Here is a 19965-nt window from a genome sequence, read left to right on the forward strand (position 1 = left end):
ATTGACACGTATTAGCCTTCACAATCCTTCAATTAGGTAGATACTATCATTAGTCCTATTTTACAGATAAGAAAATACACATAGAAAGATTAATTAAATTGCCTAAAGTCACAAAGTCAGCAAGGGGTGAATCTAATTTGCAAACCTTAAGTAACTAACTCCAGAGCTTACATGCTTCACTGCTGTTATATTGCCCTCTCAAAAAAATAATCTTCATATTAAAAAGAACATGGGCACTACTATATGCATACATAAAAATTTTTCCCATTTATAATTTTCCGTACTGTCAATTTAAAAAATATTACTAATTCATTTCTGCTCAACTACACTTGTCTTAAATCAAATGAATATAATTCATGTCACTTGGACATCCTCATAAAAAATCTGATTAAAAGTTATACATATGCTTATATGTGTATCTCTGTGTATGTGTTTGTGTGTGTATGACACTTCTATTTGTGGCCTTCACCAAAAACAAAGGTACACATTAATAAAATATATAAAAACTAGGACCATGGAAAATATAGCTTAAGTCCATAGTGCTTCTTAGTCATTCTATTAAGAAAAGGGATATGAACATGAAGGATGTTATTTGGTTTCGTTCCACCATAAAAATGCTACACATGCTTAATTTTTTCCTCCAAATGATGTTTGACTGATATAAAAACAGAAATCTAGAAGGCAGCAGTCAAAATTCTGATTTTTCTCTCTTACCTTCTCTTTTCTTAATTCTTCTTTTAACATTTCTCTCAGTTTCTGGGCTTTATATATTCGGTATCTGTCTGAGCATGGCTGTTTCTCTTTTGTTGGAACTGAGTTTGGCTGTGGAGCTTCTTGATTGACTGTACATAAGGGATGAGGCTCTGGCGGAACACGGACACCAGGCTTAACCAGTGTAGGAGTACTTGATATTCGCTTTCTTCTCTGTGAAACAGTAGAGGAAGATTTACTGGGTTCTTCAATATCACTCTTACCATCAGTCTTTTCATCACTGTTGAAATTCAAAAAGAAAATAAAAAGGCCTTCATGGATCTTCTTGTAAATATTCTAATCTTAAAATTACTCTGGTATCCTGGGTGGGTAGCTCAGTTGGTTAGGGCATCATCCGGATATTCTAGGATTGCAGGTTCGATCCCCAATCAGGGCACATAAGAGTGAATGCATCAACAGGTGGAACAGCAAAATTGATGCGCCTCTCTCTCTCTCTCCCCACCCTTCCTCTCTCTCTGTCTCTTTCAAATCAATAAAATTTTAAAAATTAAATAATTTGGTAAAAATCCAAAACAGTAAAGTCTCATTATTTTTAAAAAAATGACTGGAGATATATGTTACTTATGACAGAGGTTGCAGTAAAAATTTTTAGTAAATCATTACATATGTAAATTCTAATGAAGACTGTTGATCTTTTTCAAATTTCAAGTCCCTAAGCACATCACAGCACATAATTTTATGCTAATGCTAGGTCCCTCAAGAAAAAACCCTTACAAAAAAAAAGAAGAACTTATTTAGCCTAATCTGAATCACTCAATACTGAGTTAATTTTTTTAAAGTTAAGCTTATAATTCACACCAACATCCTTCTAAACTGATCTAAATTATTGGCATTTTACTTTTATTACCAACCTGAGATCAGTCAAACCAAACATATATGTCAAACCTCTGAAATATTTGTATTGCAGTATTTGAAGATACACATTTAGCTACACTAATCAAACGAAATTCTGTTTCAGGCAGAAATCATTTGTCTTTTGTCAGGCACAACTCTACTTATACAGCTATCAAACTCTTCACTCCAAAAAAATGCTCAGTCACTCCCAATTAGATATTAGATATAATTCAGATTGGATGTAAGTGTTTCAGGAATGGCCTGAAAGCAAGGTAAGTCAAGAAGAGAGGGGGGCCCCAGCCGGTGTGGCTCAGTGGATTGGGCATCATCCTACAAAATGAAAGGTTGGCGGTTCAATTCCAGGTCAGGGCACATGTCTGGGTTGCCAGTTTGGTCTCCAGTAGAGGCTTGTGTACAGAAGGCAGCCAATCGATGCTTCTCTCACATAGATGTTTCTCTCCCTCCCCTTCTCCCTCCCTTCCCCTCCCTCTAAAAATCAAAAATAAGAATTAAAAATTAAAAAAGAAGGGGAGAGGGGGTATAAGTCAATAATTAAAAGCTTTTTAATGTTACAAAGTTAATATGCTACTTTTTTCATATGTTACAGTTATACATAAAAGTGGAAAATGCCTAAACCTGTAATATAACCTTTCCAAACAGTCTCCAATTTAAATTCTTATCTCAACCATTATAATGTGATACATGCACCATATGCATTCCACCCAATTATGTTGAATGCACAAGTACAGAACATATACCTCTGGAAAAAGAGCCCAGAAACAAGCCATGTCTCTATGGTCAATTAATATTTGACAAGGGAAGCATAAGCATACAATGGAGTAAAAATAGCCTCTTCAATAAATGGTGTTGGGAAAACTGAACTAGTACATGCAAAAAAATGAAACTAGACCACCAACTTACACCATACGCCAGAATAAACTCATAACGGATAAAAATGTTAAATATAAATTGTGATACCATAAAAGTCCTTGAGGAAAACATAGACAGGAAAATTTCAGATATACCATACAGCAATATAGCAATATATCTCCTAGGGCAAAGGAAATTCAGGAAAAAAATAAACAAATGGGACTACATCAAATTAAAAAGCTTCTGCACAGCTAAAGAAACCATCATCAAAATGAAAAGGGAACTGACCAAATGGGAGAGCAAATTTGCCAGTGATACATTGGATAAAGTTGATCTCCAAATATATAAAGAACTCATCCAACTCAACACCTGGAAGACAAAGTCCAATTAAAAAATGGGCAAAGGACCTGAATATACATTTCTCCAAGGACATACAAGGGCCCTAGGAGAGCCCTCTAGGCGTATGAAAAGATGCTCAACATCACTAGCCATCACAGTGATGCAAATTAAAACCACACTTAGATATCACCTCACACCAGTCAGAATGGTCATCATCAATAAATCAATAAACAGCAAGTACTAGAGAGACTATGGAGAAAAGGGAACCCTAGTACACTCTTGGAGGGAGTGCAGACTGGCACAGCTCCTGTGGAAAACAGTATGGAATTTCCTGAAAAAACTAAAGATGGAACAGCCTTTTGACCCAGCAATTCCACTGCTGGGAATATAACCTAAGAATGCTGTATCACCAATTCAAAAGAACCCATGCACCCCAACTTTCATAGCAGCATTTTTACAAAAGCCAAGTGCTGGAAACAGCCTAAGTGCCCATCAGTAAATGAGCTGATCGACAAACTGGGCTACATTTACGCAATGGAATACTACACAGCAGAAAGAAAGAATTCCTACCTTTCGTGACAGCATGGATGAATTGGAAAATATCATGCTAAGTGAAATAAGCCAACCGATGAAAAGACAAATACCATATGATCTCACCTATATGAGGATTCTAATGAACAAAATACACTAACAAGCAAAATAGAACTAGAGGCATGAAAACATGGAACAGACTGACAGTGACCAGAGGGGTGGGGAACAGGGGATAATGGAGGAAAGAAGGGGAAGGGACTACACAAAGAACACGTGTGAATGACCCACAGGCATGGACAACAGTGTGGGGACTGACAGTTACCTCTAATCTCCGCAATAACTCTCAAAGCAAGTAACAGTATTAATATAACAGTAATAGTAGTAATGAAATAGTATCGCATTTTACAAATGAGTAAATTCTGCCTAGGCAAAGTCTACTAAGTTGTTCGATTCAAGGAGAAGAATCCTGAATCCAAATACAGAACATGACACATGCTTTTCCATTCAGAAAGCATGGTCACCATGTTAAAGGGGCACACCCTCAAATCCAAGCAGGTACCACCAGACCTTCCTTCCACTAACATAAATCTGCAGAGCTAAAATAACACTGGTTTTTACTTAAAAATAAATGGGCCCTGGCGGGCTACCTCAGTTGGTCAGAGTATCAACCCGACACACCAAGGTTGCTGTTGGATTTCTGGTCAGGGCACATACAAGAAACAACCAATGAATGAACGGATTAGTGGAACAACAAATCGATGTGTCTCTCTTCCTTCCTCTCTCTCTCCCTCTACCTTCTCTCTCCCTCTCTAAAAATCAACCAGTAACATTTTTTTAAATAAAAATGTTTTTCAGATGTAATGTACCATCCCCGCAAAGTACTACAGAAGACTGAAAACTACGCTAACCTAAATTCTCTAATGACTAATAAGACACGTGGATATTATTCACTTCAAGATTGTTACCCCTGGATTCCTCCCACGACCACGTGAAGACCTGATCCTCTCCCCGATAACGTGTAACATCCGGCCTCAACTGTAAGATTTAGAGCAAGCGAGAGAGCTACTCCTACGGTGAAGCACAACTGCCCAGCTTCCAGCTGACAGACCCGGAGAGGCGGAGGAGATGAAAATGCTCCCCTCTTCAAGCACTTACCTGCTCCTGGGAGCCTCTTCTTGGGGCTCCGCTCCCTCGAAATCCACCAGGGGCACATCTGTGGGCTCCGCTGGCTTTGGGTCACAGGCCGCTGCAGGTTCCGACGGCCTGGGAGCCGCTTGTCCACGCTGGGGATTGGGGGTGGTGGAGGACCTAGCGCCCACACCAGGCCTGACATTTGGCTTCACGCTAAGGCGTGCCCTGCGGAACATGGCGGAGCCACGGGGCCCGGGGAGGCGGCCCTACGGCCGCTCTTTGCCCCGAGCCCCGGCCGCTCCCCGGAGAGGGGTTTAAGAACTACGCCCCTCCCACAAAGGCACAAACCAGCCCAGCGGGCAGCTACAGCAGATTCACGGCCCCGCCGCCTCCTGCCGCCTCCCGCCGCCGCCTCTTCTTCATGACCCTGCTACAGTAACAGCTAAATTTCCCCCTACACCTTGCTCCCAGCCCTCAGACGGAGCCTAAACTAATTGCGTCATCACCAAGCGCTGCGGCATGACGTAAGACGCACAGCGCCCGGAGCCATGGTAACTGTCAAACTACAGAGTGGGTTACCGGTAAACCAGAAATAGAGACGCAAGACGGTGTGCTCTCCCCTCTTCAGGCGTCCTTAGGAGTTGTTGAAAAGAGAGGGGGGAGGTAGTCAACCCCCCAGTCCAAATTTGAACGGGAATTATTAAAATCGCTGACCGATTTTGTTTTAAGAGTGTTTTGTAGAGCGGGGATTTTTCTCCAGCACATGCGCAAGACTTAGAAATTCTAAATTGAGTAGAACATTGATTAGAAATTCAGGTGTGAAGCAACTAATAATAGTTACCTCCTAGGAAAGGAACTGGGTTTCTGAGAAAGATGTCGTGGGAGGAAGAGCATTCACTGTATGTGGTTGTGTACTTTTTAATGTAAATGCTCGTCCTATTCAAAAATGATTACAGTTTAAACTCTGTAAATTAATGTGAGTATTCTTAATCTACTTGAGAAGGTAGCAGTAGAGCATTAAACAGGCATTCTGGGTAGGGGAGGAAAAATACAACAAATGAACAAGATAATTTAAGAATGTATTAAATACTATAAAAATATAATATGACAAATTAATAGGAGACTGGCTTGCTTTAGGTTGGATGGTTAGACAAGGCCTCTATGATAAAGGAAAATTGGGTGGAGAGGGGGTTAGATCTACAGAGTATGGGGCTGTTTTTGAACCTGTAATACAAATACCCTGACTTATGGAAACATAAAGGTCTCATTTTCTTCTCAGAAGGATAAAATTATTCTACAAGAACATCCTGCCACATTAATAACAAGATGTCAAAGGAATGAAATATTGAACTAATTGAAGAGATTACTAGGTCATCCAGAGGGAGAAAGAACGACAAGGGCTTGACAGTAGGAAGGCAAGGCCGAAACCACAGAAGAAAAAAGAGATTGCTCTAAGACTTGAAAGAAAATGGAGTTTCATGAGTTCTGTGGGCTCCCTCCAGTACTCTAGGGAAGCAACAGAACCTCAGATACACTTGAAGAAGCTCAAGAGCTCTGGCCAAGCACCTCAGTTGGTTAGAGCATTGTTCCCACTTGCCAAGGTTGCAGGTTCAATCCCCTATCAAAGCACAAACAAGCAACCAAAGGATGCATACAAATCAATGTCTGTGTCTCTCCCTCCCTCCCCCCTTCCTCTCACTCTCTCAAATCAATTAAAGAAAGAAGAAGCTCAAGAAATCAATAACAACAACAACAAAAAAAAACCCTGCTGGAGTTGTCTCAAGAATCTTGGAGCCATTGCCAGGACCATATAGCTTTATAGAGCATATTCTAATATAAACTGAAGACACAAGGCCTTTCCTCAAATCTTCTGTTCCACATAAGCATCTAGGGTATCTCCACAATTCTGCAGGTATGAAAGTCAATAATGACTAAGATGTAATTTTCTATTAGTAAAAAGATGAGAACAGAGTCAGATTTAATTTTATTATTAAAGTCAAATATTTTTTACACACCCAAATTTATGGAGTAAATTCTTAATGACAACACAGTAATTTTTAAATTCTCAGTTTTTACTGGCAGACACATCGAACATTTCTCAAGCACATGCTGTACATGATGTGTATCCCTACAACTCAAAAATCGTATTTTCAGCTGCAAAGAAAAAGCTCAATGAAACTGTGAATTAAAGCCATATACAGAAACAACTCTACCACTTACCTTTCAATCCCAATTCCTTCCCTCCCTCGTTCATGATGTCTTTATCTCCATAAAGAACCTGGCCAGAAAAGTCCCCTGCTCAATTTATTCCAGAAGAGGTTCGCTAAGTGGAAACAGACACCTGTCCTGTAAACTATATTGAGGAGGAGGCAGGTAGAGAGTGATGAGCAAGGCTCTCAGAGATTAAAAGAATGACAATAGCTAACACATCGAGTGCTAATTGAGGGCAATTTTAGGGCATCCAGAATACTTCTAAACATTTCTGTTTGTAATGGTTAATGGAATAGATAAAGAAAATAAGTACCAACCAAATAAACATCAAGCATCTTTACATGTGTATTTCTAGCAATGGCAGATGCTCCACAGCTTTTACGTGGGTTCCAAGGTTATTCTGCGTTACTCTAAATATGAAGTAAGACTGCATCTCTGCCATCCTCTCCCCATCACAAAACCCAAGCACAAAACCATTAACTTAAAACTCCTGAAGTACCGTCGACCGTGACAAAGGCACTGGGATAAAATGGGAAATGGACAGAGTTTAGAGTCTGTCTTAAATTTGAACCTCACTTCTACCAGTCCCTACAACTGTTAGGTTAGTAACTTCTGGTCTGAGTCTCAGTCTCCTCTTGAGAAAACTGAGAACAATGAAGCCTGCCTACCTTGCAGGGTTGGTGCGAGAATAAGGAAGGAAATTAAGTAAGGGCCAAACACTGCCTTTCGCAGTTAATCTCAATCTGCTCTGTCTCATTCCTCCTCTTCACGCGCTGCAAGAGGATGAATGAGGAAAGCTAACGTTCTTTGTCGGCAAGTTACACGTTATAGCATTTATTGTCATTTTTGTCGTTTCCCAAAAATGGGAGCTGGTCAAGTCTCAGTGCCAGGTACACGGTGGGGAAAATCCACACAGGTCTATCCCTCTCTCAGACGCAAGACCTGTTTTCGGGACTCTGCCCAACTTGCAATGCAGAAGATGCCGGGGTGCGGGTAGGTGCCCAGAGCTGCAGCCCCAGGCCAGGTCAGCGCCGCCCCGCCCCACCGCGCACGCGCAGGGGCTGGCCAGTCGCTCCGGTGCTGTGGTGTGGCCTCGATGGGCGGGGCGGTGGACCCGGCAGAGGCGTGGTCCAGCGGAGGGCGGGCACTGGCTCAATCTCCCAGATCCATCAGTGAGGACGTCCACTGAGCCAGCGAGGAGGCTGTTGCTTTTCTGAGTTGCTGTCTTCCAAGGCTCGGTCCGCTGGTCCGCATGGCCCGTGAGTGTGCCGACGAGATGGGGGAGCGGCGGGGAGCGCCGGGCTAGGAAGCTAATGGATCACCGAGGCGCGGATTGGCGGGGAGGCGGGGGCTGGCTGATGAATCCCCTTGGGTCAGACAGGGCGGGGACCCGGTCTTCACTCAGCAGAGAGAGGGACGCTTCCCTTCGCTCCAGCCTGAAAGAGTGCCTACCCTGAGGTGCGCGACTTTACACGGCAATGAACACCTCCCCAAAGGTGAGGTGTGTGGAGTCCGCAGCCCCGGGAGGGGTCCTGGTTTGGAGGTGGTCTATAGCTGTTACTTAAAATCATAAGGCCTAATAAAAACTGAGCTCCGACTGAATCTCCTCCCTAGTTCTTTTGTTTGGCCCTCGCAGGTAATGTTTCACAAGCATCTCCATTTGCCTGCTTAACAGTTGGCTTGTGGGGGGCCAACTTGTACGAAGTGTGATCTCTGCGTATCTTTCTCTCTCCATCCACACCCTGCAAAAGCCAGAACTTATTTTGGAATACTGGCTCGTATATACAGACTATTGGAATGAAATGCCCGGTTTAAGAGATCTCGTATTTAGAGCCAGTGAACACCTTGATTGGAATGATAATACTTTTAAGACCTTAAGTATGTACCTTTAAGCTTCCTCCTTGTGGTCAGATCTGGGAACACCAGTCAGTGCAGTAGTCTGCTGACTTACCTGTTAAAAAGCAAATGCACTTCAGATGCACTTAAATATGAGCCTTATAATGGAATTACCAATTTTGGAGATGCCAAATAGTATGACCGTTTCTCTTTGTAGGTGGAAATCAGCGAGAAATTGCCCGCCAGAAAAACATGAAGAAATCCCAGGAAATTAGCAAGGGAAAAAGAAAAGAGGATAGCTTGACTACATCTCAGAGAAAACAAAGGTCAGTGATACTAATAGAATTCTCAAGTCACTGAAGTTTTCGTTGTGGAGAATGGAAAGCCTTTTTTTAAATTCTTGGTAGAACCAGGTCTAACCTGCAAAGGGGGCAACAGTTGAATATTTATTGTGTGCCAGGCATACTAAAACTATATGAGGTAGTTTTCCCAACCCATGGATGAAGAATTTAAAGCTCTCAAGCTATTACTTGTTTTGCAGAGAACCTCATGTAACTCCACCACAACCATAAGAACTTCATTTAGCAAAGCAATTGAACGTCTTCCATATGTCCACTGTTAGGTGCCAGGGATACAATATTTTTTTATTGTTATTCTATTACAGTTGCCCCAATTTTTCCCCCTTTGCCCTCCCCCGCCCAGCCCACACCCCACTCCCACTGTCAATCCCCACAGTGTTGGCCATATCCATGGGTCATTCACACATGTTCTTTGACTAGTCCCTTCCCCTTCTTTCCACCATTATCCCCCTCCCTACTCCCCTCTGACCGCTGCAACATTTTCAAAGCAGGCATTCTGTCCAAACTAGTGTAGATGACAGGTGTCTCAATTATAGTGATAACTGTTTGGAAGGAGACAAAGAAAGTAAATATGTGTAGCTATATTGACTTTGGAAGATTCATTGGGTTGGACAAAATATAAATGAATAGCCTTGATATATGACTATGTATGACAAATTATACAAAACTGCTATAGGAATACTGTGAGACTGAGCTTAAGTAAAAAAAAAAATACATTCATGTTTCTAAAACAGTTAATCAAAGTTGAACGTTATTCTAAAGTCAAATGTTGTTATCCATGTGGAATGTGGAGGTCACGTGAATAATTGACTGCACATGCTTTAGTGTGGCTTCTCTGTCGTCTTCAAGCTTGGCTGCACGTTAGAACCACCCAGAAAACTGAAGCCTGCCCAGTCTATTGTGTCCTACACCCAGTCCTGATTTACCAGGTAACTGGTCTGAGGTTAGGCATTAAAAGGTACTCTAGCTCTGGCCAGTGTGGCTCTGTTGGTTATAGCATCGTCCCGTACACCAAGAGGTCTTGGGTTCAATTCCCAGTCAGGGCACATGCCTAAGTTGCAACTTCAGTCCTGTTGGGGCACGTACAAGAGGAAGCTAATGGATGTTTCTCTCTTGCATCGATGTTTCTCTCGCTCCCTTCCCCTCTCTCTAGGGTCAGTGGGCATGTCCTCAGGTGAGAATTAAAAAAAATTAAATACGAAAAGTGCTCTAGATAAATGTTATTATGCCTTAGTTAAACCTAATTTCAAAAAAAACCTTCCCAGCTGATTCTGATATACAGCTAGAATTAAGAATTATTGTTTAATGAGATTGAAGCCTTTAATTGTCATTCGTGCTTTTTTCTATGACGTTTATTAAAATAAGTGTTGCCTTGCAGTTGTGTTTACTCACATTAAAAGTAAAAGTGGTACAGATCAGTGACACTGAAATAGTATTTTTATTGGAGAACCTCGTCTAGCCTGGCTCAGTAATAGCCACTGTTTAATGAATTCCCATGTCTTACAAAGCTCTGTGCTGGGTGGTCTATTGGTAGTATCTCTAACCATCGAGGCCTTGAAAAGTGATATTGGGCTCAATGCATAGAACAGGAAACTGAGACTCTGAATTCAGTAACAATACTAAGGTCATACGGCAAACCCAGCAAAGCTTGGATTCAAACAGAAAACTATCACTATTCTCTGATACCACATCTCTCTGTAGCTGTCTTTTTTTCCCTGTCTTCTCAGTCCTTGTTTTTTGCTATCAGCTTTGCAGAAGTGTCTTATGCCAGGAACAGAACTACTTACCGTGAATTAAAATATAATACTTAATCTATGAAATAACAAGATCGAAAAGAGCCTGGGCTTTGGAATTGGACAAAGCTTGGTTTTTATGCGATTTGGGACAAATCATTTAGCTCTAAGCCTTTAATTTTTTTCCTTTTTAAAAAAATATTGTGTCTGAAATGTTAATCTAGAGCCAATAGAGTACCCAGATAGTCTGGTTGTAGTTCATACTTAATATGGCAGTGGAGTTCAGTCAGACACTCAAAGGGTTAAGAAAATGCCCTGAAAGCCCTGCTTTTCTTCAGTGTAATCCTTTTTTAATCACTAGCTATTAAGCTTTTCGGCTTATAAGAAACTATTGCTTCATAACATCTATGTTCTAATCCTAGGTACCAGTTAGGATATCCAGGAGACTTCCTCTTTTCTTTTCTTTTCTTTTTTAAATTGATTTTAGAGACAGGGAGGGAGGGAAACACCAATTTGTTGTTCCACTTACTTACTCATTCATTGGTTGCTTCTTGTATGTGCCTTGACCAGGGTTCAAATCCACAACCTTGACTAGCAGGACGACACGAACTGAGCTACCCGGCCAGAGCTCTAGGAGACTTCTTAAATGCCCCTTTTTTCCCAGGAAAAAGAGTGAATTAACTGTGTTGACAACAAAGAATAATTACTATTATTTCTATATATAGCTCTTAGCGAACGTCAGGTGCTTTTATATATATATATTCATAGCTGTTCCTCGGAACAACCCTGATATGTATTGCTCTACTTTTGAAAGGCTTTGAGGTTATTTGCCCAAGGTCATAATAGGAGAGGATGGTATTCAAAATAAGATCTGACTTCCAAGCCTCTCCATTCTTTGCCTTCTCATTCTGTCTCCACCCACGAAAATGGAAAGACATGAATGTTTACATCTTCTTTTAAATTGTCTTGTAATATCCTGAATAGGTGATATATAGAAAACAAGGGAGAACATAATCAGCTATTCTGTGACAACTTATAGCCATTTCTCCTATTATAGGGACTCTGAGATCATGCAACAAAAGCAGAAAGCAGCTAATGAGAAGAAGTCGATGCAGACAAGAGAAAAATGATGACTGACAATTTGGAAAACCTGGGTGCTATTGCCGACTAGGTGTATCATAAGCTCTATGATCAAGATTTTGTAGAGTGAACGTCATTACATATGTTATAACATATCCTTATAAAAACTATTTTAAACTGTACCTTTCAGCCTGACTTAGTGTGATGTTTCAGAACCATTCTTCAAAGAATAAAACACTAGCCATACAGGGGGAGGGGGATATAAGGGGACTAAGTGGTGATGGAAAAAAATACAATAAAGATTAAATCAAAATAAAATCAAACACTAACCATGCATGTGACATATTGGTGACCATTATTTTTTTAAGTATATTTTATTGGTTATGCTATTACAGTTCTCATTTTTTTTCCCCTTTGCGCTCTTCCGCCCGGTACCCCTGTTCCCTCCAGCAATACCCCTCCTTAATTCATGTCCATGGGTCATACCTCTAAAGGTTCTTCGGCTTCTATATTCCCTATACTGTTCTATACTGTCTATTTTGTACCTACCATTTATGATCCTTAATCCCTGTACCTTTTCTTTTTTTTTTTTTTTTTTTTTTTTTTTTTTTTTTTTTTAAATATATTTATTGATTATGCTATTACAGTTGTCCCATTTCCCCCCCACTCCACTCCATCCTGCCCACCCCCCTCCCTCCCACATTCCCCCCCCATAGTTCATGTCCATGGGTCATACTTATAAGTTCTTTGGCTTCTACATTTCCTACACTATTTTTACCCTCCCCCTGTCTATTTTCCACCTATCATCTATGCTACTTATTCTCTGTACCTTTACCCCCCTCTCCCCCTCCCACTCCCTTATTGACCACCCTCATGTTCTAGTTGTTTGCCTAGTTTGCTCTCGTTTTTGTTTTATGTGTGGTCGTTAATAACTGTGAGTTTGGTGTCATTTTTACTGTTCCTATTTTTGATCTTTTTCTTAGGTAACTCCCTTTAACATTTCATATAATAAGGGCTTGGTGATGATGAGCCTCTTCAACTTGACCTTATCTGAGAAGCACTTTATCCTCCCTTCCATTCTAAATGATAGCTTTGCTGGATATAGTAATCTTGGACGTAGGTCCTTGCGTTTAATCTTGGGTAATGTAATTATGATGTGTCTTGTTGTGTTCCTCCTTGGGTCCAGCTTCTTTGGGACTCTCTGAGCTTCCTGGACTTCCCGGAAGTCTATTTCCTTTGCCAGATCGGGGAAGTTCTCCATTATTTGTTCAAATAAGTTTTCAATTTTTTGTTCTTCCTCTTCTCCTTCTGGCACCCCTATAATTCGGATGTTGGAACGTTTCAAGGTGTCCTGGAGGTTCCTAAGCCTCTCCTCATTTTTCCAAGTTCTTGTTTCTTCATTCTTTTCTGGTTGAATGTTTGTTTCTTCCTTCTGGTCCATACCATTGATTTGAGTCCCAGTTTCCTTCTCATCACTATTGGTTCCCTGTACATTTTCCTTTGTTTCTGTTAGCATAGGCTTCATTTTTTCATCTGTTTTTCGAATAGATTCAACCAAGTCTGTGAGCATATTGATAACCAGTGCTTTGAACTGTGCATCCGATAGGTTGGCTATCTCTTCGTCGCTTAGTTGTATTTTTTCTGGAGCTTTGAAGTGTTCTGTCATTTGGGCCATTTTTTTTGTTTGTTTGTCTTGGCGCGTCTGTTACTTTAAGGGGCGGAGCCTTAGGTGTTCACCGGGGCGGGGTAATGCTGGTCGCTGCGCTGTGATGCTGTACGTGGGGGCGGGGCCGAGAGGGAGCAATGGCGCCCGCTTCACTCTCCTCCGGATTTCAGTCTTTCACTCCGCTACCCACAATCAAACTGGGCCCCTCTGGTGCTGGTTCCCGAGTAAGTGGGCCTGTGCACACTCTAGGCCCCTGTGGGTCTCTCCAACAACCTCTCCTGTGAGGCTGGGAGTCTCTCCTGCTGCCGCCCCAACCCCCAGGGGCGCTTTCAATCAGAGGTTTGAGGCTTTATTTCCCCGAGCTGGAGCCCTGGGTTGCGCAGCGGTCTGCTTCTCTGCCCGCCGTTCGTCCGGTTTATCAGTCTGGATGAATGATTATTTTCTGTTTCCTTGGTGTTGGTCCCCCTTGCTGTTCGATTCTCTGTCAGTTCTGGTTGTGCGAGGAGGCGCAGTGTGTCTACCTACGCCGCCATCTTGGTTCTCTTCCAATCCCTGTACCTTTTCCCTCATTCTCCCCATTCCCCCTCCCAGCTGATAACCCTCCATGTGATCTCCATATCTATGATTCTCTTTCTCTTCTAGTTGTTTGCTTAGTTGTTGTTTTTTAGATTCAGTTGTTAATAGTTGTGAATTTATTGTCATTTTTCTGTTCATAGTTTTGATCTTTTTCTTAGATAAGTCCCTTTAACATTTCATATAAGAGCTTGGTGATGATGAACTTTTTTAGCTTTAACTTGTCTGGGATGCACTTTATCTGCCCTTCAATTCTAAATGATAGGTTTGTTGGATCAAGTAATCTTGGTTGTAGGTCCTTGCTTTTCATCACTTTGAATATTTCTTGTCAGTCTCTTCTCACCTGCAAAGTTTCTTTTCAGAATTCATCTGATAGTCTTATGGGCACTCCTTTGTAGGTAACTCTCTCTGCCTTTCCCCTGCTGCTTTTGAGTCTCTTCATCTCTAACCTTTGGCATTTTAATTATGATGTGTCTTTCTGTGGTCCTCTTTGGGTCTAACTTGTTTGGGACTCTGTGCTTCCTGGACTTGTATGTCTATTTCCTTCACCAAGTTAGGGAAGTTTTCTTTATTTTTTCAAGTAAGTTTTCAATTTCTTGCTCTTCCTCTTCTCCTTCTGGCATTCCTATGACTCAGATGTTGGCACTTTTGGAGATGTCCCAGATTCTTCTTATTGATGACTTTTTTTTTTGAATACTTGAGCCACCAGCTTCCTTCCCTTCACTGTTGGTTCCCTGTGAATTTTTAATTATTTCACTTAGTGTAGCCTTTATTTCTTCCCTTATGCATTTGCTGTACTCAATGAGTTCTCTGAGCATCCTTATCATCAGTGTTTTGAACTCTGCATCTGATACGTCGTTTATTTCTTATCTCCTCAATTTGGCAGCCTCCCTGTGTTTGTTTCTGTGTATTAGGTCATGCTGCTTAACTCCTAGTCTTGGTGCACCTGCTACATTGTAAGGGGCGGAGCCTTAGGTATTCACCAGGGTGGAGCAATCCACTTTTCTGTTTTGTGGCACTGTCTGTGGGGGAGGGATGGGAGGGGAACAATGCCACTTGCTCAGCACTAGCCCCGTTTCCAGTCACTTCACTCACTTCCCATATGTGAGTGGCTCCCCTCTACCTGTTGCCCTGGTGGTGGTTCCCAGAGTGGGTGGGTTTGCATACATTCTAGGACCATGGAGACCCTTTAAACAGACTCTCCTGAGAGACTGGCAGTTTCTTCTGCTGCCCCAACCCCCACTGGTTTTTACAGCCAGAAGTTATGAGGCTTTATTTCCCTGGTGCTGGAACCCTGGGCTGCATGTTCTGGCCTAGGGCTGGGACTGCTCTCTCCCCAGGTGTCCCTACAGGTCTTTATCCACCACTTGTGAATGTGGGACCACCCATTCCACCCGCCGCTGCAACTGCCTTGCCACTGCTGCACACCACATCTCTGCCCCAGGTCCTTGTCTCTACCCCTTCACCCATCTGCATGAATGTTTCTTCTTTAAATCCTTGGTTGTTGGACTTCCATACAGTTCAATTTTCTGGTAGTTCTAGTTGTTTTTTGTTTTGAGATTAGTTAAGATCTTTCTTATATTTGTGCAAGGAGGTGAATCCTGTGTATGCCTCCATCTTGGCCAGAAGTCCACGTTATTTTTTTATCAGCAGTGAGCATGTATATAATTAATTAATTAGGTGATGTAATCAGATAATAGGATCTCCTATAAATCTAGGACCTTAAACTTTAATAAGGTAGCTCTTCAAAATCAACTTCATAATAAAATTTAAGATGCATTTATCTAATTTGGCTTTGTAATGAACTGGTTTGCTTGAAGAATTTACAACAGATAATACAAATGACCTGGACTAGTAACTAAATGACCATAAACTAAATGAGGTCTCAGTAAGAGTTTTACTTACAGCTTTAATATTTTTTGGAATGAATGCCTTTTTTCATTTTTTTATTTTTTTAAATTTATAGATTCTTAGAGAAAAACATCAATTTGTTGTTCTACTTATTTATGCATTCATTGGTTGATTCCTATATGTATCCTGACCCAGGATAGAACCCGCAAGCTTGGTGTATCGGGATGACGCTCTAACCAACTGATCTGCCCAAACAGGGCTGTAAGTTCCTATTTTAAAAATACTTCATTTTTTAGAACAGAATTAGTTTTACAACAAAATTGAGATTTCTCATATACCCCTGCCACTACACACACCCCCTGCACAGCCCCCACATTGTGACCATCCCCTGCCAGAGTCGTACGTTTGTTATCGTTGATGACCCCGCACTGCCTCGTCGTTATCACACAAACACATAGTTTACGTTAGGTTCACTCTTTGTGTTGTAAGGGTGCCATTTCTGAGTCTGTTCTGAGACTTCAAGATCTTGGAACTTAATAATGGTTATGAATTTGAAAATAACCTGGAGAAACTAAGGTTTGAGATCTTGTTCTTTTCTGAAGTAAATATGCACAGTTATTGCAAAGAGAATAAAAATACCATTCTAGGTGTCTCTAACACTGAATGAGGCAAACATGAAATTTTTTTGCCTGACTTTTTATCTTCCTATTGCCACAGATCTTCATTTAAAGTAGAGCTTTGTTCTATTTCTTCAGTTAACTTCAGTCTTCAAAACATTATATTATGGTAGTCACAAGGGCAAAAGAGTTACAATAGCTTAGGTTACATTCTAACAAAAGGGGTAATGAACAAGCCTGATCACACCACAAAGATTCTTTATGGATCTGGTTTCTGTAATTCTATCTCTAGAATTTCTACACAGACAAGCCATGAATACAAAGAACTTTTTATGCTTTAAGCCATATCCTTTATTTGCTTTTTTTAAGATTTTATGTATTTATTCTTAGAGGGGAAGGGAGGGAGAAAGAGAGAGAAACATCAATTGGTTGCCTCGCGCACACACCCCAATGGCAGATTAGCCTGCAACCCAGGCATGTGCCCCGAACAGGAACTGAACCAGTGACTTTTCACTTTGTGGGACGATGCCCAACCAACTGAGATAAACCAATCAGGGCTATTTTGTTTTTTAATGAATAACTCCCATGTTTAAAGTATCACGTGTAGTGGAATAACTTTGGACTTTTTAAAATTTAAACAATTCTTATAAATCCAGGGAAGACTACATTTCCAAAAGAACATGAATGTTATGATAAAGAAGATCTCTGGGTTGTAATTAATCAGTAAGACATATCCAAAATGAATGTTATTGATTAATTTTTATGGCATTTACTTAAATAAACTTATTATTAAGATAGAGGGTTTGATTTTTAACTTCGACATTACCAGAAATTTCCTCTAAACAGAAAAAAGAAAATTTACTGTAATTGCTAAATTTTAAATTTTAGTGTAATTGCTGAAATATATTGACACCTTAGTTTCTTTTCATGTAGCATATTTAAGCAAGGTAACTAAAATAGCTAAACTTCTAAAGAGGGAAAGTGGTTAGTTACAAAATATTAAGGGGAAAATACAGGTAAACAATTGTAACAAGTCAGTGAAGTTAATTGATACACCACCTTTTGATATTTCTTTGACTTGTTGCCAAAGCAAGATAAAATGATTTAGATGAAGTAGTAGCAACTTTACAATGTACCTTTACAAATACCAAAATCCATGGAACACCTTCATTGACATTAAAAATACTACATTACATCATCTTTAACAGGAGGTAGTGCATTCTTATTAGCAATCTTCGTTTAAGTCCTGCTGAAAATACGTGGGAGCAGCCGCTACTGCCCACGGTGATATACTGAGGTCAGTTTCATCAGTTACTTGACTCCTTTTGCATGCCTTTGCCATTAGCGGCAGTGTAAGAAATTGTCATCCATTTATCAAACCACGCTGTTGTTGTAATTGGGCTAAAAGAGAATATTGATTACTGGCATCGTTTTCCTAACTTTGAAAAAATATATTTTGCTCTTTTTCCATATGTTTTGTAGATGGGAAAAGTTTTCCCATTCTAAAGATTTTATTTATTTATTTTTAGAAATAGGGGAAGGGAGGGAGAAAGAGAGAGAGAGAGAAACATGATGTGCAAGAGAAACAGCAATCAGTTGCCTCTTTCATGCACCCAACTGGGGACCTGGCCTGCAACCCAGACATGTGCCCTGACTGGGAACTGAACCATCAACCTTTCAGTCCACAGGCCAGTACCCAATCCACTGAGCCACAACAGCCAGAGCAAGAGTTTTCCCATTCTAGAAAGTGGCAATCTATTTTTATATTATATTTTCAAGTTCTACCTTCTGAAGAGAGTTTTTTTGTTTAAGGCAGATGCACTATTGCTGTTGGTTTTGAGTTTACAATCTGTTTTCAAAACTACTGAACTTTAAAAAGCATATCCCTCAACAATGTATACATACATCAAATTACCTTAAATATATTCAACTTTTGTCAATCATACCTCAACATTACTGAGGGGGAAATATCCCTAAAGTGATAACCTGCTATAAAATTGACTTTGACAAACAGATGATTAGATTTATACATTTTACCATCTGTGTCATGGTTTAACAGGGATATCAATTAAGTAGGGAGCATGTCAACTTCTTTAGGTACATTCCCAGTTGTTTTTGGTGATGAGGATCTATAAACAGCAAAAGTCAATTAAAAACAAATTATTTTTATGATTGTCAATCATCCTTTTCCATTAGATCAAAACTGAATAAGAACATTTATTAAACTGCCTCCTACAGCTTCATCTGCTAAAGTACTTGCTACATAGTAATCACATATTGAAATATGTGGGCTTTCCAGATGGCCAAGTCATGAAAATGGCACTGAAATAGGAAGAATGACTACAAGTTGCTCAAATGTACTTCCCTATGAACTCCAGAAAGATTTAAAACTTCCTACGGGCTTGTCCTTACAACTTTGCTTCTTAAAAACAAAACCTTTTACAAAGCACTCATTAGCTAATAATACACTTTAAAAGTTCACAGGTAGCCTGCTATTGGACCATTTACCCAGGAAAATTGAGATTTTTTAATTTGTAAAATTGATTTTTAGAGAGAGGAAGGGAAAGAGAGAGAGACACACATCAACTTGTTCCACTTATTTAAGCACTCATTGGTTGATGCTTGTATGTACCCTCATCAGGGATGGAACCTGCAACTTTGCAGGACAATGCTCTAACCAACTGAACTACCTGGCCACGGCTATAGCATAACTTTTATAGAAGTGTTCTCCATGTCACATACTACTCTTGCTACTTTATCAGTTGGACATGACTTAGCTTACTGGTATATCAATGCAGGAACATTTCCTTGCAGTATAGTTTTGTGTAGCCTTTCTCTACACTTTTGAGTTCACAAGAAATTGCATACCAACCTCACCGACATCAAGATAATCCTATTGAATACTTTTCTTTTACAAACATATATTGCACGTCAAGGATTTCTTTGGGGTGGGGGGTCAAAGGTTCATTTGGCCTTGTACCACTCAAGATGACTGTTAGGGCCCTGACCTGTGCGGCTGGCTCAGTTGGTTGTGCATCAGCCTGCTAGGCGAAGGGATCACCAGTTCAGTTCCAGGAAAGGGCACATGCCTGGGTTGCAGGTTCGGTCCTTGGTTGGGGCATGTGCAGGAGGCAACTGATCAAATTGTCTCTATCACATCAATGTTTCTCTCCCTCTCTTCCTCCTTCCCTTCCCCTCTCTCGAAAAATAAATAAATGAAATCTTTTTTTTTTTAAGATACCTGTTAGGGTGGTTTATGAATGGATATTTAAAATCAAGTTATGTATTTTAATGTGTGCTTGAGGAAATACAACCACATCAAAACTAATTTCATGGTATATTGGAATTTTGGGTTGCAAACAGAATTGCTAATCTATTAATAAGCACAATCATTATTTGAAAGGATGAGAGACTCCTGAGTCCAAGGGAAAGTTGAAGACTCAAAGCTTTGGAAAGGTCAGGAGTTGGAACAGCTCCAGGTGCTATGAGGCAGTTTTTTGTGCTGCTATCAGGTTGAAATCCTGACAACAATTTTCAGTCTTTATCTCAGAGTGCCTCCAAAT

The 19965-nt window shown here is 40.5% G+C and overlaps 2 protein-coding genes across 6 annotated transcripts in view; one reads left to right on the top strand and one right to left on the bottom strand.

Annotated features, from left to right (window-relative positions):
• The window catches only part of BDP1 (BDP1 general transcription factor IIIB subunit), a 92804-nt gene extending 87850 nt beyond the window's left edge, over positions 1 to 4954 (bottom strand). For 4 of the 5 annotated variants that reach the window (XM_045186241.2, XM_045186239.2, XM_045186240.2 and 1 more), the window contains exons 1-2: positions 4501 to 4954; positions 715 to 991 (exon numbers count right to left, since the gene is read on the bottom strand). In XM_045186241.2, coding sequence (XP_045042176.2) covers positions 715 to 991; positions 4501 to 4712 — 489 coding nt within the window. In that variant the 5' untranslated portion in view covers positions 4713 to 4954. The remainder of the gene's footprint in view (positions 1 to 714; positions 992 to 4500) is intronic. The other variant, XM_045186242.2, reaches the window with a different exon arrangement.
• A 2854-nt stretch (positions 4955 to 7808) lies between these two features.
• Positions 7809 to 12029, top strand: SERF1B (small EDRK-rich factor 1B). The gene is made up of 3 exons (XM_024578580.3): positions 7809 to 7946; positions 8741 to 8849; positions 11673 to 12029. The coding sequence occupies exons 1-3, from the start codon at positions 7940 to 7942 to the stop codon at positions 11743 to 11745; spliced, it is 189 nt and encodes a 62-aa protein (XP_024434348.1). The 5' UTR covers positions 7809 to 7939; the 3' UTR covers positions 11746 to 12029.
• The last annotated feature ends 7936 nt before the right edge of the window (positions 12030 to 19965 follow it).

The sequence above is a fragment of the Desmodus rotundus genome, chromosome 1 (assembly GCF_022682495.2).
Source record: "Desmodus rotundus isolate HL8 chromosome 1, HLdesRot8A.1, whole genome shotgun sequence".
In the NCBI taxonomy this organism is placed as follows: Eukaryota; Metazoa; Chordata; class Mammalia; order Chiroptera; family Phyllostomidae; genus Desmodus; species Desmodus rotundus.

Excerpts from the sequence above, each read along its gene's own strand:
- SERF1B (XM_024578580.3), top strand. Across the intron at positions 8,850-11,672 it reads ACATCTCAGAGAAAACAAAG|GGACTCTGAGATCATGCAAC; the intron begins GTCAGTGATACT and ends CTCCTATTATAG.